The 24,599-nt window shown below is 52.9% G+C and overlaps 11 protein-coding genes across 11 annotated transcripts; 6 read left to right on the forward strand and 5 right to left on the reverse strand.

The window, feature by feature from the left end:
* Positions 1-3: 3 nt before the first annotated feature.
* On the reverse strand, positions 4-1,959 carry BO66DRAFT_186661 (uncharacterized protein). Its single transcript, XM_025642421.1, has 2 exons — positions 1,530-1,959; positions 4-1,455 (listed from the first exon to the last, which is right to left on the reverse strand). Exons 1-2 carry the CDS (start codon positions 1,836-1,838, stop codon positions 211-213), a joined length of 1,554 nt encoding a protein of 517 aa, XP_025500070.1. The 5' UTR covers positions 1,839-1,959; the 3' UTR covers positions 4-210.
* Positions 1,960-2,532: 573 nt separating this feature from the next.
* Positions 2,533-3,382, forward strand: BO66DRAFT_186670 (uncharacterized protein). Its single transcript, XM_025642422.1, has 2 exons — positions 2,533-3,244; positions 3,352-3,382. Exon 1 carries the CDS (start codon positions 2,616-2,618, stop codon positions 3,018-3,020), a length of 405 nt encoding a protein of 134 aa, XP_025500071.1. The 5' UTR covers positions 2,533-2,615; the 3' UTR covers positions 3,021-3,244; positions 3,352-3,382.
* BO66DRAFT_186808 (DNA-directed RNA polymerase II subunit RPB7) lies at positions 3,139-4,133 on the reverse strand. The gene is made up of 4 exons (XM_025642423.1): positions 3,700-4,133; positions 3,561-3,641; positions 3,327-3,496; positions 3,139-3,266 (listed from the first exon to the last, which is right to left on the reverse strand). The coding sequence occupies exons 1-4, from the start codon at positions 3,946-3,948 to the stop codon at positions 3,257-3,259; spliced, it is 510 nt and encodes a 169-aa protein (XP_025500072.1). The 5' UTR covers positions 3,949-4,133; the 3' UTR covers positions 3,139-3,256.
* Positions 4,134-4,760: 627 nt separating this feature from the next.
* BO66DRAFT_381810 (2-hydroxy-palmitic acid dioxygenase MPO1) lies at positions 4,761-5,524 on the forward strand (the record flags this gene model as incomplete). Its single annotated transcript, XM_025645972.1, has 4 exons — positions 4,761-4,793; positions 4,866-4,889; positions 4,951-5,010; positions 5,072-5,524. The coding sequence occupies 4 exons, from the start codon at positions 4,761-4,763 to the stop codon at positions 5,522-5,524; spliced, it is 570 nt and encodes a 189-aa protein (XP_025500073.1).
* Positions 5,525-6,849: 1,325 nt separating this feature from the next.
* Positions 6,850-9,098, forward strand: BO66DRAFT_381815 (F1F0 ATP synthase subunit alpha; the record flags this gene model as incomplete). The annotated part of the gene is made up of 5 exons (XM_025645973.1): positions 6,850-6,921; positions 7,100-7,290; positions 7,419-7,475; positions 7,535-7,655; positions 7,723-9,098. 5 exons carry the CDS (start codon positions 6,850-6,852, stop codon positions 8,974-8,976), a joined length of 1,695 nt encoding a protein of 564 aa, XP_025500074.1. The 3' UTR covers positions 8,977-9,098.
* Positions 9,099-9,780: 682 nt separating this feature from the next.
* On the forward strand, positions 9,781-11,313 carry BO66DRAFT_186962 (methylenetetrahydrofolate dehydrogenase (NAD(+))). Its single transcript, XM_025642424.1, has 4 exons — positions 9,781-10,064; positions 10,241-10,874; positions 10,946-11,035; positions 11,097-11,313. The coding sequence occupies exons 1-4, from the start codon at positions 9,868-9,870 to the stop codon at positions 11,178-11,180; spliced, it is 1,005 nt and encodes a 334-aa protein (XP_025500075.1). The 5' UTR covers positions 9,781-9,867; the 3' UTR covers positions 11,181-11,313.
* Positions 11,310-12,633, reverse strand: BO66DRAFT_394786 (signal peptidase complex subunit 2). The gene is made up of 3 exons (XM_025648070.1): positions 12,481-12,633; positions 12,035-12,333; positions 11,310-11,927 (listed from the first exon to the last, which is right to left on the reverse strand). Exons 1-3 carry the CDS (start codon positions 12,524-12,526, stop codon positions 11,628-11,630), a joined length of 645 nt encoding a protein of 214 aa, XP_025500076.1. The 5' UTR covers positions 12,527-12,633; the 3' UTR covers positions 11,310-11,627.
* Positions 12,634-12,760: 127 nt separating this feature from the next.
* Positions 12,761-14,121, forward strand: BO66DRAFT_381824 (ER membrane complex subunit EMC3). The gene is made up of 5 exons (XM_025645974.1): positions 12,761-12,899; positions 12,974-13,007; positions 13,075-13,438; positions 13,525-13,686; positions 13,777-14,121. The coding sequence occupies exons 1-5, from the start codon at positions 12,850-12,852 to the stop codon at positions 13,968-13,970; spliced, it is 804 nt and encodes a 267-aa protein (XP_025500077.1). The 5' UTR covers positions 12,761-12,849; the 3' UTR covers positions 13,971-14,121.
* Positions 14,122-14,181: 60 nt separating this feature from the next.
* Positions 14,182-15,024, reverse strand: BO66DRAFT_357349 (uncharacterized protein). The gene is made up of 2 exons (XM_025644900.1): positions 14,389-15,024; positions 14,182-14,319 (listed from the first exon to the last, which is right to left on the reverse strand). Exons 1-2 carry the CDS (start codon positions 14,830-14,832, stop codon positions 14,227-14,229), a joined length of 537 nt encoding a protein of 178 aa, XP_025500078.1. The 5' UTR covers positions 14,833-15,024; the 3' UTR covers positions 14,182-14,226.
* A 268-nt stretch (positions 15,025-15,292) lies between these two features.
* On the forward strand, positions 15,293-19,104 carry BO66DRAFT_381828 (MET18/MMS19 family protein). Its single transcript, XM_025645975.1, has 6 exons — positions 15,293-15,469; positions 15,563-15,836; positions 15,909-16,006; positions 16,069-16,208; positions 16,261-16,449; positions 16,503-19,104. Exons 1-6 carry the CDS (start codon positions 15,388-15,390, stop codon positions 18,891-18,893), a joined length of 3,174 nt encoding a protein of 1,057 aa, XP_025500079.1. The 5' UTR covers positions 15,293-15,387; the 3' UTR covers positions 18,894-19,104.
* Positions 19,105-19,860: 756 nt separating this feature from the next.
* Positions 19,861-24,013, reverse strand: BO66DRAFT_187017 (uncharacterized protein). The gene is made up of 6 exons (XM_025642425.1): positions 23,795-24,013; positions 23,713-23,738; positions 23,604-23,655; positions 23,446-23,544; positions 23,048-23,365; positions 19,861-22,995 (listed from the first exon to the last, which is right to left on the reverse strand). Exons 1-6 carry the CDS (start codon positions 23,843-23,845, stop codon positions 19,960-19,962), a joined length of 3,582 nt encoding a protein of 1,193 aa, XP_025500080.1. The 5' UTR covers positions 23,846-24,013; the 3' UTR covers positions 19,861-19,959.
* Between the last annotated feature and the right edge of the window lie 586 nt (positions 24,014-24,599).

Consider the following 24,599-nt stretch of genomic DNA (forward strand, 5'->3'; position numbering starts at 1 on the left):
TGCAAAGATAAGACTTCCTCCTATCGATAGCTACAGACTCTCGGTTCTTTTCTGCTTCCGTATGTGGATGTTGGCCCCTGGTTTACTCCGGATTCGCTTGGCTTACTCTCAAGGTATACTCAAGACTTGGCGAAAGGTCTTGTTCTGGAATGGGTATATGCATGGGCTGAGCAATGAAGCACCGCGCAACGCAGCTTAGCGATGCAGCAATCAATTTTCAGCACCGAAGTTCCAACTCCGCTGGTTGTGGTTTCTTACGCTCTGCCGCTGAGGGGGCGCCATCTTCGTGGGTTCAGGTGACTGGTCATAGGTATCCCAGGATGGCTCCAGCGCCTTAACGGCCTTTTGACGGTCTCCGGGAATAGGCTTTCTGTTTTCCGCGTTGCGCTTGCTATCGCGAGGCGACTCGTCGGCCATATCCCAGTGGGTCTCGAGCTCCTTCTTACGGTTGGCGCCATTGTTGTTGACTCTGGAGAGGGGCGCGTTTGCGTTCTGAGAGAATTCATCGTCTTCCTTGTTGTCGAAAAGGTGGTTCTTGTAAAGGCCCAAACCTTTGTTCTGGAATGAACTGATAATGCGGCCGCCTGGCCTCTCTTCGGGAGTCTCGGTCACCGAAAAATGAGTTTCAGCATCAGGACGGGGGTGCTGCGCCCGTGATCGGACTGGGACGGATGTAGGTTCCTGCTCATCATCGCCCCAACCAAAGTGACGGATTTCCTCTCCTCGAAGTTGACGCTTGGGCTTCTCGGGGGTCACAAAGTCTTCAAAGTCCCAGTGAGGGGCCTGACGAGACACAGGGCGCCCGGGCTTCTCATGGACCTCCCGAGTGCTGTTATCCCCGCCAAGCTCAAAGTGGTCGTAACGTTTGGGGTGAGCCTTGTACGCAATCTGCTGGAGTCCTTCTTTGGTGGCGGCCTCATCATGATCGAAGATGCGCGAGGGTTGCAAGTTCTTGGTACCGGCCTTAGGGGGAATTCGCTTTCTGGATGGCGACGCGTCGGGAGTATCGTTGTCGAAGTCACCTTCGGTACTGAGGAAGAGCTCGCCGTAGTCACGCGCTGGAGGCTGGGCAGACGCAGGAGCACGCGGGGCACGCACAGGTTCTCCTCGGTCCTTGCTGTCCTTGCCTGGCGAGAGAAGTTCAAATAGGGAGTCAGCGGCATGAGGGTCCTTGATGTACTTTTTCCCTGGAGAGGCGATCTGGCGCTCCGGAACACGCGCTTTCTCCTCCGTGGAGGCAGGTGGGGCAGGCGCAGAAGCTGACCCCGGTCCGTGATCGCTAGGACTCGACGAGATGGCAGATTTAAGAAGGCGAAACTGGTCTTTGGCATCACGAATGGGCCAACCGCGAGCACGCGAACCGATCACTTCGACTTGTTTCAGTAACGAAGCTTGGTCCCAGTAGATGCGGACATTCTGGATTTGCTGCTGAGCATTGAAGCGAACAATGTGAACCTAAATGTATTCAAGTATCTGTTTAGCTTGGCACAGTCGTATGGATAGTGTACGGGTACTGGGCGCATATTTACCGTCGGAAAGGTAGCGACATGATCGGCCAGGAAATTGTCGTCAAGCTGAGGAAGGTACGCCCCGCCGCCAGACACAAATTCCAGAGTAGTTTCAATATCCAAGCAGAGAGAGTTGGTGCTTTCGAAGGCGTCCAGAATGGTCTCCGACTTGGTCTTGACGATGCGCTGCTGTTTGCTGAAATGGCTGACAATCGCAGCGTCACCGTCTACCTTAGTAGTGGTCGTGATGTAAACGAGGGACGCATCGGTGGCCAACGGAACCGACTTGGGGTTGGTCAGGAACCGGCTGTACACATCTTTCAAAGACATGATTTCTGCGACTGGGTTGGTTGAGTTTCAGAAACGAATGTAAAGGGATGCGGGGGAGATTCGGGAGGGAGAGGACAGAACACAGCCGGATGCTGTTGGCGGAGGGAAAGTATGAGTAGAAAACGGCAAGATGTGGGGGGGGGGGAACAGAGGTCAAGAGTGAGAACTGGAGTAGCGAGAGAGAAGGAGAGAGTCGGTATCTGAGGTGTGAAAGAGAGTAGAGTAGCGCAGTAGTGTCTGTGTATGTACAGTACCTGGTTAGTAGTTGCTGAGGGACCCCCAAAAGAGAAGAGGGACAACAGCGCAGGCAGTGTAATGGAAGTCGTCAGTCAGTGCAGGACGGGGAGGTGCAGCCGATTACTAGGTAGTCCCAGTCCACTCCGTCCTGATTCACATGCGTAATTTGGGCCCATGCTCTGAGGGCTTCGGTTAGAATACCTTAACTATGCGTACTGTACGGAGACTGTACTACTACTCTTCCCTCTAGGGTGATTCTGTGTTTGTCATTCCTCCATGTTTACATGTTTAAGGCAGTGAATGCTGTCAAAACACATTTCTCTCCGTCCAACCCCAATAACTACCTACATAGAGTACGGATCAGTGCTTCCTAAGAACACTGTCAACCTTCTGGTCTATCGAGAAATCCCCATAACATCAGCAGGATCCAATGCTCCCATTTCCTGCCACGGACGGACTGGGGAATTTGCCTGCGCACGGCTCCGATGATGGAAACTGGACACACCAGCGTTTCACATTCCGTTTCTCCGGCAACTGGTGATGCATTCGATCACTCCCCCACAAGCACAAGCAGCTGAGTGCAATGCGGGCATCTTCTCTCGCTTAGTTCTAGTAGTCCTAGGTGTAGTACAGTGCTTATACACTGCACACTGGGTGCCTGCACCTGAACTAAGAAGTAGATCCACAACACAAACAGTTATTTCTGATCTATTTAATTCTATCCAAGTTACTCCTACCATATTTGATTTTGACTGTACAAAACAACGCTTTTTCTTTATAAAAAATTACGTAGCCGATCACGGCTCCGAGCCAGCCACCATCCGTTCTCGTTGTTCTTGTTTTGTCTTGTGTTGCCTTGCCATACACACAATAGCCATGTGCGAGACCAATGCTCCTGCGACGAGGCGGCCCTGTCCGCCTGCGCGGGCTTCTTTGCCAGGATAAGCAAGATACCATCCCCCCAAATGATATCCCGCTTGGAGAGACTGTTCGATGCGTTTCTGTAAGGCCTCAGCAAGCGCACCGTCTGGACATCAAGTTGAGTCGATGATGCTACGGTGGTCTCTATATAGCGATGCAAGTGGTGGTACAAGAGGCTAAAGAGTTCAGGCTTCCTTCGCAGCGGCGTCAATATCCTCGGATAGAAGAGAAAGGGAGAGGAGATTCTCATCCCAAGCAAACTACAAGGGTCTGGTGGAAAGTGATGCGCATTAGTAGACCGTTCATCCGTAGTGACAGGCCATAACTCACCCCAAGAAATCCTCTTTGATTGTACCAATGGCATTAATTGCCGCAACGTCCGGCTTCACACCCAGGATCTTGAGCCGCAGGCTCGTTCCCTTCTCGATCACCTGGTCTGCATGATCCGTATACTGGGGCGGTACCGTGTTGGGTTCCCATTTGATGTCAGAGGGAATGTTCTTTTCATCAGTCCGTTAGCGTTCAAGTTCAGACCACTCTCCGCACGATTAATGTTCGGTATACCTTTCGCGCAATGAACACAGACAACGGCCCCGCCAGAGTGAAGATCCCAGTAGGTTTGACAGAGGTTACAATCGCATCAACCTGCAATTTCCACGGTCAGCGTTGAGGTTAGCCGTGCGGGCGACTCTTCGCAACGTACAGTCTCGCCTCGGAACGGTTTCCAGATGATCGCACGGTATTTGATCGTGTACTCCGCTTGTCCGCTGCCGGGCAGCACACGTCCTTCGCCGATATCTACCATGTCCATGACGCAGATCACAAAGTGATCGCCCGTACACCGACCTTCCTCCTCCTCATTTAACCGGGTGATGAGATATTCCCGCATATTGGGTCCGAAGAAGGACGGGTGCAAGGTAATAACCTTGACTTCTTCCTTGAGGAAGAACATGATGTCTGATCTTCCTTTTGCTTTGTAAGATTGCACGCGCGATGATCGGAGGTCGAAGATGCGGTTGACACGAAGAATGGTACCCAGTAGCTTTGGTTATCAATGTCTAGGTCGGAGCGAACGAAAAGCGCCTTAGTCGCTTTGATGGTTTGAGTGAGACGGAGTCAATATGCAGGAATCGTGTAGCGATTGTGACCGTGGTGCTAAATGCGCAAAGAGCAATGGCAATTGAAGCTCAAGGATTAGTATCAACAACTCGTAGCGCGCGTAAAGTCTGGTAGAAGACGTGTTAAACAAAGAACAATGCAGAGGTGGAATTGAACAAAAAGTGACCCCAGTCTGAAAGAGAACTGAAGGCAGCCCACGGAACTTCAAGAGCGACCAGGTGATTTGACTCCGCTGTCAATCGAGCGACAATCACCGTGTCTGATCTGCGGGAGCTCGCCCGAGTCACATGACGAGGGCGGAGGGTAACGGGAGTTACCGTACACATACACATCATGACGCCCAGGGTGCTGGATTGGTGGGTAATCTGCTTCCTCCTGAGAGAATTTCAGTACCTCGGAGGTACAATCATGAGACGAAGGGTGTAAGAATTCACAATATCCTCGGCCCTTGTTGAGTCTCTGTACAACGAATGACGTTTGCACAAGCAACGAACGGTTTGGCATAAAATGTCTTATCCTTCCACCTGATCAGGCAACACCTTGTTGTGGGGGGGGAAAAGTAGTCTTCTCGGTCTGGATATCGGTCTTCTCCATCTCACTGCTCTTCGCCTTGCCCGACAAGACCCCTGCATCTTCAGTGTCACCATGGCTTTGAATCTTGAGAAGCAGCTACTCTTTGTGAGGCCCATTCTGCGGCACCCGCCGCCCCTCCGGTCAACAGACTCAGTCGCTAACTAACACATCTTCCAGTATGGCGCCTACCACAATAATCCCGTACGTGCAAAGTCCTTCTATATATCCTCGCAAGGCTCAGTTCCTGACTTTCTTCTTTCAGGTGAATGTTGCGATTCACATGACATGCGTCCCGATACTTCTCTTCACTGGCGTTGCCCTGGTATGACACTCAACCCCGGACAATCCAGCAACAGACGCCCTGATACCGTGCTACTTACTAGGCATCTAACACACCAACCCTCATCCCCACGCCTGAGGCTTTGCAGGTTGAGAATCTGCCTCTCAACCTTGGGACGATCGCTGCTATAGTATACTCGACGTTTTACATCCTTTTGGAGCCCGTAGCAGGTGCCCTAGCGACGCCGCTCATCATCGGCAGTGCAGCCGGTGCGAATCACCTTCTCAGTACCTACGGCACGAGCGCCAACTACTGGTTTGGTGGCATTCACGTGGTTTCGTGGTTGGCGCAATTCGTCGGCCATGGTGCCTTCGAGAAACGGGCCCCTGCACTGCTGGATAATCTGGTGCAGGCTCTGCTGCTCGCTCCCCTTTTCATCTGGATGGAGATTCTGTTCTTCTTCGGGTATCGCCCCGAGCTGAAGAAGAGGTACCATGAGAGTGTGAACAAGGAGGTCGCGGCATTCAAGGCCCAGCAGAACAAGGCAAGCAATTGATCGGACCGCAAATCCAGTATGAGAGCCATAAGTGGTTCTTAGTCTTCGGTGGTAATCAAGGTTGTCTGGCTATTTCCAAAGCGACAATAGCGGTCTTTCCAATTTGGCAGCATGTCTACAAGGTGATGATGGAACGTCTGAGTGCAGTAAGTGGTGTTCTGAGAATGCATAGTGAATTCCATGACAAAACTTTGTCTGATGGTTGGTACCATAAGTGAGTTGCAGATTCTCAAGTAAATAAAGCAAATGTTGTCTGAACTGGTAGGTTCAAGCTACTGTACTGGAGTAGGAATCTTAGACCTCAGGTTAAAGTGGAGCATGATGTAAGTTACTGAAATCGGAAAAGGACTGGAGGGGATGACAGGGTTTGCTGCGGCAAGGTTCGGGTTGGCACCCAAGGGCCATTGAGCGACGCCAGCAACCTACTTACTCCGTAGAGGCACCAAGAAAGGAACTGCAACCCATGAGAGAAGATAGATAGAGAAGAGACGATCTAGAATAGAAAAGAGGCTGTGAAAGACGACGTCTCAACCGATTGACCGCCTGGAAGGGTTTTTCCGTTGTAGATGCATGGACAGCACAGTAACTAGTAGATGGAGATGGAGACGGGGAAAGAATTCCCACCGGAACAACCGGTCAAGCAAAGCAAGGCAATTTTTGGTTTGGTGGCACTGGCACTGGCTGGCACTGGCATTCGTGGGCAGCTGCTACTAGACTAGCAGGGCCTCTGTGCCTGCTGCAGTGCGCGGGCTGCTGCGGGCGGTTGCTGCGACGAAAATGCAGATGAGTAAGCCAGCCAACCAGCAGTATCCGCAGATCCGAGAGAGAGAGAAACTGAAATACAGTGGAAATGAAAATTGGGAACGGACAGGTGGCCCGGGAGAGCCTAGTAACCAAGCAACCAGCCACGGCGTGCTAGGTATGTTTCAACCCATTTATTTTTCTGAAGACCAAAGTATAGGGTTATCTCACGGGGACTAGAATCATTCAGAAGAATAGAGATGTAATGTAAAGGTAAAATCAGATAGACGATCGTTCTGTACAGATAAAAAAATAATAAATACATCACCCGGCGTTTTCGTTTTCTTGGGGACGGGTGGGTTGTCCCGTGAGCGCACTAGGGCGGCTTCGGAGGTTGGTGAGGCTCGGCAAACTAGGATTAGTGCCAGTTCTGAGAGAGAATCCCTCCCAACCCCGACGACAAAGCTCTCCTCTCCTCCATCCACAATCCTTTCTCCTCTTCTTCCCTTTCCCCCCCTCCCCCCCCCCAATTACATCTCTCCTTCAGAGAAACCACTCTCCCACACCTCTGAACCCTTTTCACAATGTTCAGGAACGCTTTGCGGCAGTCTAGCCGCACCGTTGCGGCTGCCTCTGCCACTGGCAGAATCGCTTCCGTGAGTCTCATCCCTGTCCCAAGTCGACATCGTCCATTCAATTCGACCTTCTACATCGGGGAAGTCATCTCAATGATATTTCCAATCGCCTCTCTACCCATCGCAATGCATGCTATCAGCTTTTGACGCGTTTTGACTGCGTGGTTGTGATGTTGACAAATTTTGCCTACGTCTTCAGGTTCGCGCCGCTGTTCCCGGCCCCATCTCTGGTGCCTCCAAGCAGATCCGCTCCTATGCTGCTGAGGCCAAGGCCTCTCCCACTGAGGTCTCTTCCATCCTCGAGCAGAGAATCCGTGGTGTTCAGGAGGAGGCTGGTCTTGCCGAGACTGGACGTGTCCTTTCCGTCGGGTACGTGACGAAATCCTTCCGGTGAAAATTTTGGACGCGCCTTCAATATCATCGAATCCATCGAAAAACCATCGAGAAACTATCGAAACCTCGGCCGTCAACACCTCTATCAGGGAAATTCCATCCAACTAACACGATTATGACAATAGTGACGGTATCGCTCGTGTCCATGGCATGACCAACGTCCAGGCTGAGGAGCTGGTCGAGTACGTGCACTCCCTTACTACTGAGAAAATGATATATCAGTTCACTAACAATTCCCCAGGTTCGCCTCCGGTGTTAAGGGTATGTGCATGAACCTCGAAGCCGGTCAGGTCGGTGTTGTGCTTTTCGGTTCCGACCGTCTCGTCAGGGAGGGTGAGACTGTCAAGCGTACCGGAGAGATTGTATGTTACCATTTGAACCCGATTTCCAAGCCATTTCACCCGGGTTCATGCTAATACCTCCAACTAGGTTGATGTTCCCGTTGGTCCTGAGATGCTCGGCCGTGTCGTCGACGCTCTCGGTAACCCCATCGATGGCAAGGGTCCCATTAACACCAAGGCCAAGAGCCGTGCTCAGCTCAAGGCCCCTGGTATCCTGCCCCGTCACTCCGTCAACCAGCCCGTCCAGACTGGTCTTAAGTGTGTCGACTCCATGGTCCCCATCGGCCGTGGTCAGCGTGAGTTGATCATTGGTGACCGTCAGACCGGTAAGACCGCTGTCGCCCTCGACGCTATCCTCAACCAGAAGCGTTGGAACAACACTTCCAGCGACGAGAGCAAGAAGCTGTACTGTATCTACGTTGCCGTCGGTCAGAAGCGTTCCACCGTCGCCCAGCTCGTCAAGACCCTTGAGGAGAACGACTCCATGAAGTACTCCATCATCGTCGCTGCTACCGCCTCCGAGGCTGCTCCCCTGCAGTACCTTGCTCCCTTCACTGGTTGCGCCATGGGTGAGTGGTTCCGTGACAACGGCCGCCACGCCGTCATCATCTACGACGATCTCTCCAAGCAGGCCGTCGCCTACCGTCAGATGTCTCTTCTGCTCCGTCGTCCCCCTGGACGTGAGGCCTACCCCGGTGACGTTTTCTACCTCCACTCGCGTCTTCTCGAGCGTGCTGCCAAGATGAACGACAAGCACGGTGGTGGTTCCCTCACTGCCCTCCCCGTCATTGAGACCCAGGGTGGTGATGTGTCTGCCTACATTCCCACCAACGTCATTTCCATCACTGACGGCCAGATCTTCTTGGAGGCTGAGCTGTTCTACAAGGGTATCCGCCCTGCCATTAACGTCGGTCTGTCCGTCTCCCGTGTCGGTTCCGCTGCCCAGGTCAAGGCCATGAAGCAGGTCGCCGGTTCCCTGAAGCTGTTCTTGGCTCAGTACCGTGAGGTTGCTGCCTTCGCCCAGTTCGGTTCCGATCTCGATGCCTCCACCAAGCAGACCCTCAACCGTGGTGAGCGTCTCACCGAGCTTCTCAAGCAGAAGCAGTACTCCCCCATGTCCGTCCCCGACATGGTTCCCCTGATCTTCGCTGGTGTCAACGGCTACCTTGACTCCATCCCCGTCGCCAAGATCCTCACCTGGGAGTCCGACTTCCTTGCTCACCTCAAGAGCAACCACCCCGAGATCCAGGAGACCATTGAGAAGGAGGGCCAGGTCAGCAAGGACCTCGAGGCTCAGCTCAAGGAGGTCATTGTCAACTTCAACAAGTCCTTCAACGCATAGGTGAGCAAATGGCCTCTCGGTGATTAGTCCACCGTGTACTGTTTTTATCCTGACTCTATCTGTATAGACAAGATAGCTTGTACAATTTGAGACCACTGTTTTGTTTTGTTGTTAAACCCCGGAGCTTCGGATCGGTCGAACACGGCGCTGGATGTAACCGCATCTTTCCTGATGGTATACCCATCTGATATTCTGTAGCTATGACGCAAGGTAAAACGGTGGGACGAGGAAGGCAAAAAGATACGATTAATATCCTGTACGTTTAGATCTTTTCGCGCGACAAATGAAAGGGGTAGTGGGAACAGATTCAATGACTTTGGATCCGGAATGGTCCAGCTGGTCTTTGCCCATGATCCCGCCATTGTCTACATATATGCAGCCTGAATATGATTTCTTTTGTTCCTTTGACCGGCTTGCCAGTCTCTCCGGTGGGGACTGGAATCGAAGCCCCAATCTCCAATCTTGTCAATAATCCGGGGTAAAGAAGGGGGCAAACGTAGAGGGCGAGATCGATTTCGGCATCCAAGGAGCAGACATGGACCGGGCACGACATTGCCGCGTATTGCCCCGGTTTCTAATTACTGTCTGATTCTGGTTTCCATGTGGTAAGAGCTTGGGACCGGATTCTCCACCAATTTAGTTCGAATGTCTGCACTACTAGATACTTCTTGCTCAGGCTAATTAAATTCGTAGAATAGTGCGCTGGTCCTTCAATGACTGGCTCCGATGGGCGGCCGAATGCGGGCATGCCTTTTTTTATCGATAAGCGAGCGGTCTTTCCGTCCCAAATTTTCTTCCATACCCCTCCAACCATAGTCCATCTCAATCCACCCAAAAGGCTACCAATCGATTTTGTTGAATAGTTTGCACGATTTCTCTATAATCGCCCAGATGGCTTCTGCTACAGACTCGGCTCCGGCCTCCTGCAAGGTCATGCTTTCCAAGCATGTTGCCAATCGCCTGCTCGAGGAGGTCCAGGAGGGCGTGAAGATGCTTGAGAAGCCGCCTCACCTGGTCGGATTCCTTGCAAACAACGACCCTGCGGCTTTGATGTATGCCCAATGGACGGAGAAGACTTGCATCGAAAAGTGAGCACTCTTTCCCATATTCTTTTCAGTTGGGCGTCTCCGTTTCTTTCTTCTGAAGCGTCGCCCTTGTGACTCCCCAACCTGCGATGTCGGAGCCGGTGCGGCAAGCGGTGGCACCGGGGGTCATCCATGAGTCACGTCGTAGCTAATGTAGTCTTTGTTTCTTTATCGTATAGTGGTTTCCGCTACTCCCTCCGTGAAGTTGCCCGGGACGATCTCGAGCAAGCCATCCTCAATGCCAACGTCGATCCCGACGTTGACGGCATCATCGTATACTACCCCATCTTCAACAACCGCCAGGACCAGTACCTGCAGCAGATCGTCGACGTATCCAAAGATGTAGAGGGTCTCACCCACCGGTACATCTTCAACATGTACCAGAACATCCGCTTCCTGGACCCGGAAACCAAGCGTCAGAAGTGCATCCTCCCCTGCACTCCCCTGGCCATCATCAAGATCCTCGAGTACCTGAACATCTACAACACGATATTGCCTTACGGCAACCGTCTCTTCGGCCACACCATCTGCGTGGTGAACCGCTCTGAGGTCGTGGGACGCCCGCTCGCCGCGTTGTTGGCCAACGATGGTGCCTGCGTGTACAGTGTCGACGTCAACGGCATCCAGAAGTTCACGCGTGGTGAGGGCCTGAAGAAGGGCAGACATGAGGTCGTGGAGCTCGAAGGCAAGACTCTGAAGGACGTTGTGCCCCTCTGTGATGTTGTCATCTCCGGTGTCCCCGGTGAGAAGTACAAGTTCGACACCAGCCTTCTCAGAGAGGGTGCTGTGTGCGTCAACTTCTCCAGCGAGAAGGTATGTTTGCCAATCGATCCATAGATGCCTATCTTTATACTGCAGATATATCTGACATTGATGTAAAACAGAACTTCGGACCCGAGGTGAAGGAGAAGGCCTCCATCTTCGTGCCTTCCACTGGAAAGGTGACGATCGTTGTCTTGCTTAGAAACCTGTTGGTAAGTAGGACATCCTCGCACCATCTTGATGAAGTGTCCAGCAGCTGACCGTTACACACAGAGACTCATCCAGAACAAGAGAATGGATGATGTGAAACCCGCCGAGGCCACTGAGCGCCCGGGCACTCTGGAAGCTGCCTCGTAAAAAACCCTCAGTGGCGATACCTCTTTTTCATTCCACAAAAGTATAGCACCGAGAGACGATATAGCAGAGTTAGCCATAGATTTTCTTACATTCCTCTATGCTGTTTGAGCTTGATGAACCCTTCATGTAAATCACCTTGTCAATGCGACACTGTTGCGCTGTTTTGATTATGAGCATCTGTGGATTGAAAAGTCTGGGAGGGGGGTTAACCCTAGCGCTACAAAGACTATACCGTTGAATGCCTGCCATGGAAGGTGGTTGTGGTTATGTTCTCAAACCCCAGTCAAGCTACTATCGCAAGAAAACCCCGCAAGATGAGATTTGGAAAAGAGAGCCTGACATCACACCAGATACAACCCCAGACGTTGCGCCATTTTGACATGCAGATCCAATCACCCCAGATGTTTCTGTTTGTGGTAAAACGGAGGGCTTATACGCCATGTTTCTTCACTTCCTCTTCGTCGCACTCTTGCCCCCTTCAACCTGTTCCGCCTCCTGAACAGCGACATGACTCGCAACACCGCCCGTCTTCTTCTGAATCTCATTCGCCGCAAGCCGCAGAACCTCAATCTCGCTCGCCAACCAGTCGCGGAGCGGCTGGATGTGGAACGTCCCGTCGGCCGCAAACCACTTCGTGAACGACGTTTCGATCTCCTTCTCCTGGATGACCTTGCCCGCCGGGGACGTGTACTGAACCTTGAGCTTGTAAAGCGGGGAATGCTTCTTGACGGAGGAGCGGATTATGATCTAAAATTATCGTAGCAACAAGACAAGCATTAGCCCCCAGATACAGACGCTCTCGAATGGTTTGATTTCTATTCCATGCACTGGGGGCAGGGGTCCAATGAACATACCGTTTCACCCGACTTGCGCTTGCCTCGAAACACCTCGCCCGCCTCGACGGCCCAGATCCAGTATGTGAGCAGGGAGTTGAGAATGAAGTACGATGCGACGGCCGCCAGAATCCACGGCGAGCGAGTCGCCTCCCACTTCAGCATGCGGTCTGCGTAGAAGGTGAACCCGGCGATGGCGACGGCTGCGTAGCCCAGCACCAAGCGCACGTTCAGCATGGTGTTGTCTTGGGTAAATCGGTAGGGTTGCGGGAGGGTGGTGAGGTGCGGCGCCAGGGCATCGTCGGTGGTAGATTTCAGATCTGATCGTAGGGCTGTTAGTATGAACTGGCTTCAATCAACGATGCAGCTTTGATCACAGAGGTAGAGGGCAAGCTGCTGCTACTGCTGCTGCAGTGGGAGTATTCGAGCAGCAGGCCTATGAAGTAAACATGCATGCATCAACTAACCATTGCTCGAATAAACAGGCACCTTGGGTGCCTCTGCGGACGACATTGGTGAGTCCCCCTTTTGGGTAGGTCAATATATACTAGCAAGTCGTTTAATCCAGAGGGATAAGCTTCTGGTAGTTGACGTTCCTTGAGATAATTTGAGAGGTGACGCGACGGTCTTTGTCGGAGTTGCGGCGAGCTGTCCCTTTCGCAAGCTAAAGCGGCATGCGCCAAGGCAGTAAGGCCGCCGCCGCCCGTCCCGGGCCACCCCATCCAACTTCCGTGGGGGAGCTTCCCCGTTCCTTTCAGCTTAGTTCTCTCAGCTTCTCTGTTCGAATTGAGCGACGATACCTCCCCCTCCTCTTGCAACCATCTACCATTCCAAAAATGGCATTGCAGGGGGTAGAGCAGACGATCCTTCGGGATCCCGCTCTCTTGTACGTTGTTGATCCCCAACTCCAGACGAATTGAGGAACCTGGCGTGGGCAAGTCTAAAGCTGACTCGACCTAGCTATTGGATCGTATTCCCCATTACGATTGTCATGGTACGCTTTCATCAACCCTATTTGACTACACTACCTGCTTTCACAAACCGCTAAGACTTCGATCAAGATCCTCACCGGCATCCTCCGCCACTATGCCACCGTCCTGATGAACAACCCGCCGAAACCCGCCGCAACGCTGGCCGAATCCCGCGAACGCCTGGGCCTTATCCGCGGCGTCAACTTCCGCAACAACGCCTACGTGCTCAGCCCGGAGTCGTGCGAGATGCGCCGCAAGTACCTCATCTCCGCCTACCAGGAGGGGGCCTTCCTGAAGGACCCGGAGAACCGCGGCCAGCCGCCGGCGAACCCGATGACGGATCCCGCGGGCATGGAGGCGATGATGGGCATGATGAAGGGGAACATGATGATGATGATCCCGCAGACGTTGATCATGAGCTGGATTAATGCTTTCTTTTCGGGGTTTGTGATTTGTAAGTCTTTTTTTTTTCTTTCTCTATTTTACACGTTTGTGTGTGGTTGTCGGGCTGGAGAGCTGACTTGAGGAACCGATGCAAAGTGAAATTGCCCTTCCCTCTTACCATTCGGTTTAAGTCGATGCTACAGTCCGGTGTGATGACTCGGGATCTGGATGTGAGATGGGTGTCGAGTCTTTCCTGGTACTTTCTGAATCTGTTTGGGCTGCAGTCTGTGTTTGGGTTTATCTTGGGGAGCGATAATGGTGAGTCAAGTTCTCGGCATGCGACACGGTTTTGTGTTTGTGTAAGGGGTAATGGGAATGATTTGTGCTAATCGAAGGTATGCAAAACAGCTGCCAGCCAAATGGCTCAACAGATGGCTGGTATGAACCCTGCGGCCGGCATGAACCCTTTCCAGCCGGGTCAGGACCCCGATAAGATGTATCAGAATGAGGCGGAGAACCTTGCGGTCATGGAGCACTTCTGCATCTTGGATGGAATTGAGGAGCGCATCCTGCAGAACTATGGCTCCAGCGAAGCCTATTAATGTGGTCGTTCTCCGAGGGTGTAGACTTGCTTTTGCTGTGGTAAAGCTCACAATGTCAAGCTCGTATTTAGTGTGATGACGCAGATCAAGGCAATTACTTTGTTCTTTCAGAAATGTTATACTACTATCAAAATCTAAATGTCAATACATGAAAATAGTGGCTGTTCATCATAACTACTTTGAAGGGTCGTCACTGCGGAAAGTCGCTCATCCTGCAATATATATCTACATCCCAGCCTTCCGCCAGACACTATACCTAACGATAATTAATCACTCCATCAAGAACCCACACCTCACCATTCGAGACCTTCTCAGCAATACTATCAACCTCGACATCACCCGGTTGAATCTGTCCCACACCGAGATTAGCCTAGCTACCCATACCCGAAGTCAGAGAGGAGGCATGGAAAAAACCTACCCGAATTTTATCCCCAACCCTGGACCACGTCAACTTATCCCCGGCCAACGTCTCCGCCTCCTCCCCTTCCTTCCAGGGACTCGTCCCCACCACATGGGCCTTGACAAACCGCTCCAGATTCCGGGTGGCGCGATCCTGGCCCTCCTTCCCCTCGTACGCCCGCGCCTCCCCAAACCGCGCGATATCATCCGGATTCTCCCACGGCTTGCGCGGCAGCTCCTGGATGGCGCTGTTGCGCGGCGCCAGCACGGTGACGTTGTGGGCGGCGTCGTCGAGCCGCGCCTCGACGGCCTCGAACTGGCGCGTCAGCGAGGCGAAGACGTTCACGCCCCGGGTCTTGGGGAGCACGTCCGAGAGGATGATTCCTTTCCCATCGGTGTTTCCTGTGTCCTGGGGGTGGTCCCCGGGCGGGAGCACGGCGTTGGTGGAGGGGTTGCTGCCCATGACTGCTGGTGGGCCTGCTGCGCCTGCTTGTAGGGGTAGTTGTAGTTGGTTGGCGAGCCACTGCTTCAGGTCGAGGGTATCCACTAGGCGACGATGAGGTCTCTCGCCGAGTGGGCGGGGAAGGCGTTTACGGAACTGTAGGTCCCAGGACGCTGCGGAGGCGGTGGGGATGAGTGTTACTGTGAGTAGAAGGACTAGTAATATCAAGGTTGTTCTCAAGTAGAAACTTTGCATCTTGCCATGGATGGGGAGTTGCTGGTGGTGGTGGTTGGAGATATATAGTTTACTGCCATCTATAGTTGCCAACGGGTGGTGGTCAGCGGCGAGCGCGCGGGCCCATGACGCAACGGGGCCGGCCCTCACTCACTGGCGGAAAACCCCCACGTGATATCTATCGATAAGGGTCTTAGCCTGACAGCGTCATGTTTCCGGTCGCGGAGTTGAGCAAGAGCGGGGAGTGGGAATTTGAAATTTACTCATGCAAGTGACAGTATAACTCTTGATCAATCTTGCGCAAATACACAAAACACGAAAAGAAGACCCCACGCATCCAGCATGTCGGCATTGCAGACTTTCCTGCTGGTCGTGGACCACGATAAGCAGGAGGCCAAGCAGATTGCTGAACGAGTTGCTCAAGGTAAGTTTTTCTGTGAAACTTCTCACTCTCTCTCTCCAAGAGACAGGTCGGGTAATGAGACTTTGCTAACTTGCACTCACGAATAAAAAAAAGATGTGGAGAATAAGAAGACGACACTCATTGAAGTCGTGCAGTCGCTAGGCGAATATATCAACGATGACGACCCAATTCTTCGCGGCAAAGCGGTTTCCTACCTCACTGCGATCATCAAGGAGCTGCCCGCCAAGTTCCTCTCGAGGCAGCAGATTCAGGTTCTGACGACTTTCTTCTGTGATCGGATTCAGGATGGAGGGGCGGTTGCCGGGTTGGAGACGTTGCAGAAGCTGGATCGATTCAATAAGCCTCTGGCTGAAGAGGTTGCTCGGGCGTGAGTGCTTGCTCTTCCCGAGTTCGAGCAATGTGCTTTGCATGGGGCAGAGGGGGGCTGACTTGCGCACAGGATCTTTGAACAATTTGAGGAATTGCAGTCTCGTTCCCAGTCTCAACGATTCCAAGTGTATCAGTTGCTGAACGAATTGATGCTGAGTTATCGTGGCGGTGCGTTTTGGAGACCATCCCATCTCTCGGGGCTACGGGCAAGAGCATACTGACTGGTACAGCACTCCATGATATGGGGGACGAATCCCTGGTTGGAATTGTGGATCTTGTTACTGGCGAGAAGGATCCCCGGAACTTGATGATGGTGTTTTCCATACTCAAAGTGGTCATGGTGGAATGGGACATCTCCAACCATGCGGAGGTACGTGCTGCATGGAATCTGCTGGGCCGTCTGCCAAAGCTGACCTCTGAAGCTGCTGTTTGACTCGGCCTACAATTACTTCCCTATCACCTTCAGACCCCCGCCGAATGACCCGTACGGCATTACGGCTCAAGACTTGAAGGACCGCCTGCAGGACTGCATTTCCTCAAACAGCCTCTTTGCGCCGCACTCCATCCCTTCTTTACTGGATAAGCTGGACTCGACTTCACCAAATGTCAAGGTATGCTCTCTACGTTTTGGGTGAGAATTGGCTTCAGGCTGACTTGCTCAAAGAGGGACGCCCTCAATGCTTTGATCGCCTGTATCGAGTCGTACGACCCTAACACGGTGTCCCGCTATTCCATCACGATATGGGAGACCCTGAAGTTCGAGATCCTCAACGCCCAGGAAGAATTCCTCTCCGAGCTGTCCCTCCAGGTGCTGACGGGGATTGCTAAGCGTTTGTCGGAGGGTGTCTCGCAGATCTCTGATCAGTTGCCTCTTGCACAATATTTGCGCCCAATCACCAAAGAATGTAACGAGCAACTGCGGGAGCCCCAACAGAAGCAGGCAAAGCCTGCTCAACAGATCCTCGGCGCTATCTCCTCTGCTTCCGCCCCTGCATTCACGCTAATCATCCGGGCAGTTGTGGCGCCTCTCTTGACTATTTACCAAGAGGCTGACGGCATCGCCAAGCAACGAGCTCTCCTGGATACACTAAGCGTTCTCTTTGACTCCTCTATCAAGGTGTTCGGTGAATGGACCTCGCGCGACGCAGAGGTTGCTTTCGAGAACCCTCTGTTGGAGTTCAAGGATCAGTTCTCCGAGATCTTCGGCCAGGCGTTGATGGGTGCTATCAAGGAAGAGGTCTCGTTCCGCATCTCTGCGTTGAAGGGCTTCCTGCGTTTGTCGGTTCTGCGCGACTTCTTCCAAGACAACGAAATTGGCCTGTTTGTGCAATATCTCGACGAGATCCTTTTGAAGGAGGAGTCTGTTGGCCGTGACGACCTTAAAAAGGAGGCGATCGTTGCTCTGACGGAGATTTCCAAGCACAAGCCTCGTTTGATCCTGGACATCACGTTCCCGACGTTCGTGGCCACGCTACCTGACTCGGTCGAGGAAGCGGACAGCGGCTACCTGAACACCCTCGATGTGCTTGCCAAGATCAGTGTTGAGAAGGACATTTTTGAGACCTTGGTTCGAAGATTGCTCAGCAAGCTGAACATTCTGCTGCAGCAAGAGCAATCGGGCTCCGTGGAGTACCCCCGTGCGATCCTCCTCACTATACTTTACGTTATGAACCAGAGAAAGATGGAGGAAGACCCGAACCTGGAGTTCTATTATGACAAGATCGTGGCCAGCCTGTGCCGCAGCGCCGCGGTGACTGCTACCTCAACCACAACGTCAAACAACATCCTCAGCGACGCCACCGTCCTTGACATCCTCGGACGCGTGTGCAACCTCCTTGTCCGAGCTCTGCCCAGAAACAAGCAGGACGAGATCGCGCAGAATGTCTATACACTCTTCACATCGGCCGCAGAGTTCCAACCGGTGCCCTTCGCGCCGTCGCCCAGCGCCGACCAGAAGCGTACGATGATCCTGTCGACTTTCATTCTCGCGGGGCTCCCAGCCGACGTGCAAAACCTGCCCTACACCACCAACCCCAACATGTCCGCCCTCCTCACCGACATCGCCACCCGGGCCACTGGCGAGACGGAGCTGGCGACCCAGTACGCCTTCCTGCGACACCTGGCTCTCCTGGCCAACAAGTTCCTCCCCAAATCCGACCTCCCGCTCGCGTCGGACCTGTTCTATACCCTCCTGCCTCCCGGCAGCGAAACCAACAAAGTAGCTCCCGGCACGATCCACACCCTCTTCTGGCTCTCCAAGGGCCTCATCCTCCGGCTGGCCCCGACGACCACCCAACTCCTCACCTCCCTCCTAACCCTCGTCTCGTCCCCGGACGAAGAAACCAGCCTCACCGCCGCACGCAGCTTCTCGATCCTCCTGCGGGACGATGAGATCCTCTCGGCCACCAACGGCGCCAACATCCGTCTCCTAAGCAAACAACGCGTCTTCACCACTCTGACCCCGCTCATCTCCTCCCGCATCCGCGAAGTCAACATCTCCACTTCCTCCTCCACCACCCCCCAAGAAACCCAAGAAACCCACCACATCAAACCCGCCCACCTAACAGCCCTAAGCGGCATCCTCTCGACCATCACTCCGGACCTCGTCCTCCCCGAACTCCCCACCTTACTGCCCTTGCTCCTCCAATCCCTCGACCTATCCACCCCGCACTCCACCCCAGTCCGACTCGCCACCCTCTCCACCCTCGCCGTCATCATCCGCGACAACGGCGTCCCCGTCATCGACAAATGCGGCCACGTCCAGAGCCTCGTCACCCGCCTCCTCGCAACAACCGCCTTTACCCCGGCCAACCACCACCCGAAGCTGCGGGTCGACGCCCTGACCTGCCTGTACCTGCTGGCGCAGGCGCCCACGGACGCGCCCGCGCTGGCGCGTGCGGGCCGCCTCTCGCCGCTCCTGGCCGTCAAGAGCCAGGTGGTCCGGGCGCTGCGGGCGGTGCTGGATGATCCCCGACGGGACGTGCGGAAGGCGGCCGTCGATGCGCGCGCTGCCTGGTTGAGGGGCGTGGATGATGCGCCGGAGGAGGAGGATTGATTTCCCTCTCTTCTTTATTCCCTAGAAGGTATGTTCAAAAGGGGGAGGAAGTTTTGTGCTAGAGTGCAGGTTTGTTGTTTGTATATGTGGGCCCCGACTGGATCATAGATTTAAGAAAGATTCAAGGGTATCGTCTACCTGTGGTGTGATTTGATGGCAGGTGGGATGGGGAAGGTGTACAGTATAATAACTGTACATGGATAGAATACTGATACAAATACAAATACAAATACATAGGTGTTTATAAAAGTGCTTGGAATTCGGGGTCCTGTCGTCTAGGGCCCAGGGCTCATGGCGCATGAAGGATAGATACACTTACAGTCAGGAATTTAGAGGAGCATGGTTGTTTTATGAGTACTTCAGGTAGAATCAGGTATATGGTACTATCAACTAGATGATAGCAGGCTCCCTTCGACTGTGCAATATTCAGGATTATGGCATGAACCTCAATTTGATCACTTAACCTGACGTCCTCCGGATCCGTTATTCAGATGCTAAAAATTAATGTGCCAATTTGTTCAATAGAAGTATGAGGAAAGCCAAGTGGAATTGCAAATTGTGAACTTGGAACTATTATCAACCCCGCCCCTCTCCCTTATACCCATCTACCCAAGCCAACCAACACTTACTGTAGGGACAGCATTGAACCCCAACCCCGGCACCCATGAATCTTGTAAACACAGCCTGGCTTCTTCAACTCCCCATCTCCCCTGGCGTTGCGGACCCCCAGAAACAGACCCCAAGATCCTGCTCTCAACGCCCCATGTTAAACCACTAGAAGTCTCAGCCTCCTTACTGATCAGCCTCCTTGCTGATGGGAGAAAACTTCCTCCTCTTGGCCGCTGACACCGTAAAAGACCCAGCCTCATCACTTCACTTAAAGCAAAGCAGAAAAGCCAACATGCGCAGTATCGGATAGCAAGACGGGGAGAACAACAGAACAGGCAGCCCGTGTCCTCGAGGTGCCCTCGTCGTCAAATCAGTCCACTGTCCTTGCCATGTACGAGGTCCCTTTCGAAGAAGCAACCCCTACCACGTGACTCAAAAGAAAAGCTCAAAAGCTAGACTACCAATACTCCTGCGGCGAAAAGATATCCACCTGCGCCGGGTACCGAACGATCCCCTTGGAATCCACCCGGGCACCTAGAGTTTCCTCACTGCTCTGCGAGTCATCATCATCACATCCATATGACATGCCGACCACGCCACGCGCCCGAGCACTGCTTCTCAACGAGGCGGTGGTGGCGAGAGGTTCAAGCGGGACGTCCATCCCGGGTCGAGTATTCCAATACCCTACCGCGTCGATGCGCTGGATCACCGTCCTGGCTAGACGGAGCATATCTCCGAGACCGGCGTGACCGATGTCTTTGGCGACGGCACTGGGAGTCTCGTCTTCGGTCTTACCCTCGTTTGTCGTTGTGTCATGGATCAAAGCAGCAGCGTCGCGGCCGAACAGGTCAATTCCGCACCAGTCAGTTGTGGGCTCGCCAACTTCGAGGTCGGCGTTGGAGTTAAGAAGAGAGTCGATCGCAGGACTGACCAAGGAGACCTCATACCACAGTCGGCCGTTGTTCACCATCTCCGCCGGTGCTGTGGCACGAGCTCGCTTGACTTCTGGCTCAGTATAGTGTTTCCCGAAGAGCAGATCTTGCACTTCAGTGATCTGCAGGAAGATATGGGAAGTTGTATTGATGTCATCCTCATCAAGGGCCTTGTCAGGACTGGTAGTCACAGTAGCTGAAGCCTGCCCCCGAGCAATACGGGCAGCAGCCTCGTCGCGTTGCAGATGACGGTGGCGAGTCCAGCGCCGCATGTACACCTTCTCCAGTGTCACTTTATTCTCCACCTCAGTGGGCAGACGTGTGTAGATGCAAATGAGGTTGCGATCCGGTTCGACCCATATGCTCTTGGCGAGATGCTGGGCGATCTGTTCAATGTCCGGATTGCTATCGCCAACAAGTCCCGTCACTTGGTTGACCGACATATTGGCATCCCATGTGTAAGCTGGAAAGTGAAAGGTGATCCCTCCCAGTTTTTTCCCCGGCTCCCGAACGCTGTATCTCCCATTTTCGTCGATGACTACCATGTAAAGTTGATTAGATCGGGTGCGGAAATGGAATTCATAGGACACGCAGTAATCCGTGTAATCCTGCTCAAATAGACGAAGTTTGCCATCGGCTTTGGAAGTACGGATGTCCACAATATGGTCAATATCGGCACCAGAGGTCGTGAGTCGCCTTATGAACTTAGTGGTTGGAGCTGAGAGACCGGACTGTGGACGAAACAATCTCGTCCAAGCGTCTGCAGTCAAGTTTTCTTGTCTGTAGGACTTCGGAAGAAGAGGTACCAGAATCAGACCGAATTGCATCTCGATGTTCATCGCCCCGGGAAAGCACGCTGCCGAGTCGAGGATGGGGATAATAGCGTCATAGAGACTTTTCACCTGCCGTTGAATACCCTCGTCTTTCACTGGAGCTGGTTTTGGCACGACCAAGGCCTGCACAGTGACGCCTGAAGCTGGCTTCTGACCTTCAGAAGATTGGACGGGCTGTTTCTTCGGCTTGCTGATGCCCCAGGAATCTTCAAGTGTCGCTTGTCTTCTTGCCTTGGCCTCGGCTTTGCTTTTAGCAGTGCTAGCACTCTTCGGACTCCTGTGCCGGGTGTTATGGAACTCTCTGGAAGTGACCTCGCTGAAAGACTCCTTTTCCGAGCGCTGAGCTCTCTCCAGATCTGTAACCATAGCTTTTACCAATGCCTCGTTCGCTTGACTGCGTGAGGCTGCGGTATTCGGCCTTTCGTCTGCAGTGGGAAGCACTTGAACGGCCGCTGCATTGTAGCTCAGACGCAAAGCATTGAGTCTCTCATCTTGACTTATCAGGTTGCTGCTGCGCCAGGAGGTGGTTTCCAGGCCAGACCCGGAGTCACTAGAATCCAAAAGATTGCTAACCCCAATAGTCAACCCGGCAAGGTCGGACGTGTTCTTGTCCAGCAAGATTGTAGTAGCGGAGCCACTGCCGCATGATGAAGATGCTACGGGAAGCAGTGCGGGCTGGTCGAAAGAAACAACCTGGGTGCTGGTAGTGTTGCTTACTGGTATGTCGATATCGATCAATTGATTCTGACGGGCGGCCTTCCGTAGTGCGGCTGGACCAGTGCTGGGATTACCCCGTCTACCGAAGGCCCGTTGTGGAGATGATTTGGCAAGACCGTACTTGGTCGAATCAAACTTTGACGATATAATGCTCCGATTGTCCTCCGAGGAACGCGCTTGGGCCCGAGCTTGAGACTGGGAGTTAGGCGCCTTAGCCTCCACCTTGACGCTCTGCAAGTCCTGGTCCCCATTCTTAACATCATACTGCATGACCCAGCGTCTACGGGGTGAAAGATCGTTTCCCTCCAGATCCGTAGAAGTTGGTCTTGTTTCCGGGAGCGAGGGAGCGGCCTGTGCCTTCTGCTTGATACTGGCTGGAGCAACCCTGCGCACTTTCACACCGGCAGGTCTCTGAGACCCGGTTGCTTCGGACCCGTTGCGTTGTGCACGGGCAGGAGTTCTGGGAACAGGAGCCTGGAGAGTTGGAGCTGGACCTTGAGTACTGAGAGTCTGATTGATACCGGGAGCCACGGATTCCTGCTCAGGGATATCCTTCTCCACTCGCGCCCCTTCAACGACCCACTGGTTCACCTGCTTCGCCTTCTCAACAGTCAAGTAAGGGTGCAGCGAGGGTGGGACAGCTATGGTCATCGCATTGGTTCTCGGGATAGCGCTTTCAGCTAATTCGTACACTGTATCGTATCCCTCATCACTTCCAAGCGGCTGGAAGGTGAAATCATTCCAGATGCGAGATTTTCCGGGGTCGTAAACAAGATGGGGTGGGTTTGCCAGATTGGTAGGTAGTTTCAACGCGTGAGTTTCTCCGTCGATTGAGTATTGTACCGAAACATACATCTCACCAGGATCGAGGTGTGGGTCGATAGTCGGATCTGGTAGAACTCGACGCTCGGCAATCGGGTTCAAGGTATTGTACTTCACGAGACGATAGCGCAACGCCTCGTCATCCGGCGCCACAAGAATGTTGGTCGTGATAGGACGCTGGACACATGCCTAACACACCAGTGAGCGGGTGTGGCTTCGAAATGTCAAGAAATGGACTTACCAGTGGCTTCTCAACCCGAGTAAGCTTAGCCAGGGCGTCATCTACATCGACTTCACTGGTACCCGTGACTTGAATTCCCTTTGTATCGTCGAGCATAGTTATCTCGGTTGAAGTGAGATCGGCAATGCTAGCAAGTAGTTTCCTGGATTCGAAGGAGAAGCACCCCACTCCGCCATTCGGTGATAGCCAGAGTTTGGTTATATGGATAGATGAGGTTGGGATCAGTTCGCAGCCATCGTCCAGGGATAGGTTCAATTCGTCCTCATTGCCATGGCTCTGGAGACTAGATGTCATATCTAGCTGGTAGATGCGCGGTTCCTGCACCGAAGGCATGAAGTTAGTAGATGAGTCGGTCAAATTGCCAAGATGACAGGAGACAGAAGGGGTCACAGTCTAACATCAAGCAGGTCTTTGTATTCATTGCCGGAGATAGTATTGGAAACAATGCCAGCGATTTGTTTTGTGTGATGATCCACGGAACCTTCAATGGAGATGATCTTAAAGGGTGAATGGGTCAGCGAAGCTCGAACAGAAGGATGCCACAAGTGAAGCTTGCATCGTAAAGTTTGAGATATTCAAGATGGCAATCCGGTTGAGATGTTGCAGTCCTGACAGAATTAAGTTAATAGAACTGAGCCAGAAGACTGATCAACAGCACGTCATACTTGACTTCTTCACTAATTTCTCGAACCTGAATCAAATTGTCAGATTAGCATGGTCTTTCTTGTGAATACAGCGAATCCTTACGCCGATAGGCTCAAAGCCCCATATAGAGGCGAGCGCCAGGCGCTGTTCCATCTCGGCAACTCGACTCCAACGAAGGCCAGAAGCGAGGCCCGCGGGCGACAGCAGACACGTACCCGAGGCAACCCGAGGCCCTAAATGACAGTTTTACAAAATCAATGTATAAAGGTTGTGGCAGCCAAAATCAGAATAAGGGTATCGCGTAATGAAATCGAAGTGATAGTAAGAAGAGCGTAGGATGAGGAATATGGGAAGAGAGAAGGCGGAGGCAAGTGGGAAGAGAGGGAGGAAGGAGGGGGGAAAGGGAAGGGTAGGAGCAATAAACAGTGTTGGTCTGAGGGACAACACCAGGTGACACTGAACTGCGAACTCCAGGCGACAACCGGTCAATTATGTACGACGACACCGCGCGATCACAGTGCGTGATGGCAGTGCGCGAAGACACTGCAATCGAACAGAAAGCGGATAAATGCAGCCAACGGTTAATCCTTTACCTCCTTACCGTCAAGCAACCAGATGGTTTGGCGTTCTCAGAAGTGCAAGACAGAACATATTAGCATAATGTTTCTATGATTAGACGGGCATCTATCAAAGTATACTGAAGTATATTGTAACTGGACAGCACTGTACTTTGAACAAGATAGTGACAAGTAGGGACATGACGGTCTATGTTTCCCAGGGTATCAAGCACTCCCAAACTCCTTATATCTCCCAGAGATATGCCAGGGAGCAAATATGAATAAAATGACGGTGGGTAAGAAACAGAAGAAATGAAGGTTGGAGATGACATGGGAAGAATAAAGAATAC

The sequence above is a fragment of the Aspergillus aculeatinus genome (genome assembly GCF_003184765.1).
Source record: "Aspergillus aculeatinus CBS 121060 unplaced genomic scaffold BO66scaffold_52, whole genome shotgun sequence".
Lineage (NCBI taxonomy): Eukaryota > Fungi > Ascomycota > Eurotiomycetes > Eurotiales > Aspergillaceae > Aspergillus > Aspergillus aculeatinus.

Bases quoted from the DNA above. Each gene is read 5' to 3' on its own strand.
- BO66DRAFT_186661 (XM_025642421.1), bottom strand. From the start codon at position 1,838: ATGTCTTTGAAAGATGTGTACAGCCGGTTCCTGACCAACCCCAAGTCG. The intron at 1,456-1,529 runs GTAAATATGCGC...GAATACATTTAG, and splicing joins ATGTCGCTACCTTTCCGACG to GTTCACATTGTTCGCTTCAA.
- BO66DRAFT_186670 (XM_025642422.1), top strand. From the start codon at position 2,616: ATGCATTCGATCACTCCCCCACAAGCACAAGCAGCTGAGTGCAATGCG.
- BO66DRAFT_186808 (XM_025642423.1), bottom strand. From the start codon at position 3,948: ATGTTCTTCCTCAAGGAAGAAGTCAAGGTTATTACCTTGCACCCGTCC. The intron at 3,642-3,699 runs GTACGTTGCGAA...TGGAAATTGCAG, and splicing joins AACCGTTCCGAGGCGAGACT to GTTGATGCGATTGTAACCTC. The intron at 3,497-3,560 runs GTATACCGAACA...ACTGATGAAAAG, and splicing joins CTGTGTTCATTGCGCGAAAG to AACATTCCCTCTGACATCAA.
- BO66DRAFT_186962 (XM_025642424.1), top strand. From the start codon at position 9,868: ATGGCTTCTGCTACAGACTCGGCTCCGGCCTCCTGCAAGGTCATGCTT. The intron at 10,065-10,240 runs GTGAGCACTCTT...TTTATCGTATAG, and splicing joins GAGAAGACTTGCATCGAAAA to TGGTTTCCGCTACTCCCTCC. The intron at 10,875-10,945 runs GTATGTTTGCCA...GATGTAAAACAG, and splicing joins TCAACTTCTCCAGCGAGAAG to AACTTCGGACCCGAGGTGAA.
- BO66DRAFT_394786 (XM_025648070.1), bottom strand. From the start codon at position 12,526: ATGTCGTCCGCAGAGGCACCCAAGGTGCCTGTTTATTCGAGCAATG. The intron at 12,334-12,480 runs GTTAGTTGATGC...CCCTACGATCAG, and splicing joins GCCTGTTTATTCGAGCAATG to ATCTGAAATCTACCACCGAC. The intron at 11,928-12,034 runs GTATGTTCATTG...CGATAATTTTAG, and splicing joins AGCGCAAGTCGGGTGAAACG to ATCATAATCCGCTCCTCCGT.
- BO66DRAFT_381824 (XM_025645974.1), top strand. From the start codon at position 12,850: ATGGCATTGCAGGGGGTAGAGCAGACGATCCTTCGGGATCCCGCTCTC. The intron at 12,900-12,973 runs GTACGTTGTTGA...GACTCGACCTAG, and splicing joins CTTCGGGATCCCGCTCTCTT to CTATTGGATCGTATTCCCCA. The intron at 13,008-13,074 runs GTACGCTTTCAT...ACTTCGATCAAG, and splicing joins TCCCCATTACGATTGTCATG to ATCCTCACCGGCATCCTCCG.
- BO66DRAFT_357349 (XM_025644900.1), bottom strand. From the start codon at position 14,832: ATGGGCAGCAACCCCTCCACCAACGCCGTGCTCCCGCCCGGGGACCAC. The intron at 14,320-14,388 runs GTAGGTTTTTTC...GGTGTGGGACAG, and splicing joins GGGTTGGGGATAAAATTCGG to ATTCAACCGGGTGATGTCGA.
- BO66DRAFT_381828 (XM_025645975.1), top strand. From the start codon at position 15,388: ATGTCGGCATTGCAGACTTTCCTGCTGGTCGTGGACCACGATAAGCAG. The intron at 15,470-15,562 runs GTAAGTTTTTCT...AATAAAAAAAAG, and splicing joins TGCTGAACGAGTTGCTCAAG to ATGTGGAGAATAAGAAGACG. The intron at 15,837-15,908 runs GTGAGTGCTTGC...ACTTGCGCACAG, and splicing joins GCTGAAGAGGTTGCTCGGGC to GATCTTTGAACAATTTGAGG.
- BO66DRAFT_187017 (XM_025642425.1), bottom strand. From the start codon at position 23,845: ATGGAACAGCGCCTGGCGCTCGCCTCTATATGGGGCTTTGAGCCTATC. The intron at 23,545-23,603 runs GCAAGCTTCACT...TCACCCTTTAAG, and splicing joins AATATCTCAAACTTTACGAT to ATCATCTCCATTGAAGGTTC. The intron at 23,366-23,445 runs GTTAGACTGTGA...CCTTCGGTGCAG, and splicing joins AATACAAAGACCTGCTTGAT to GAACCGCGCATCTACCAGCT.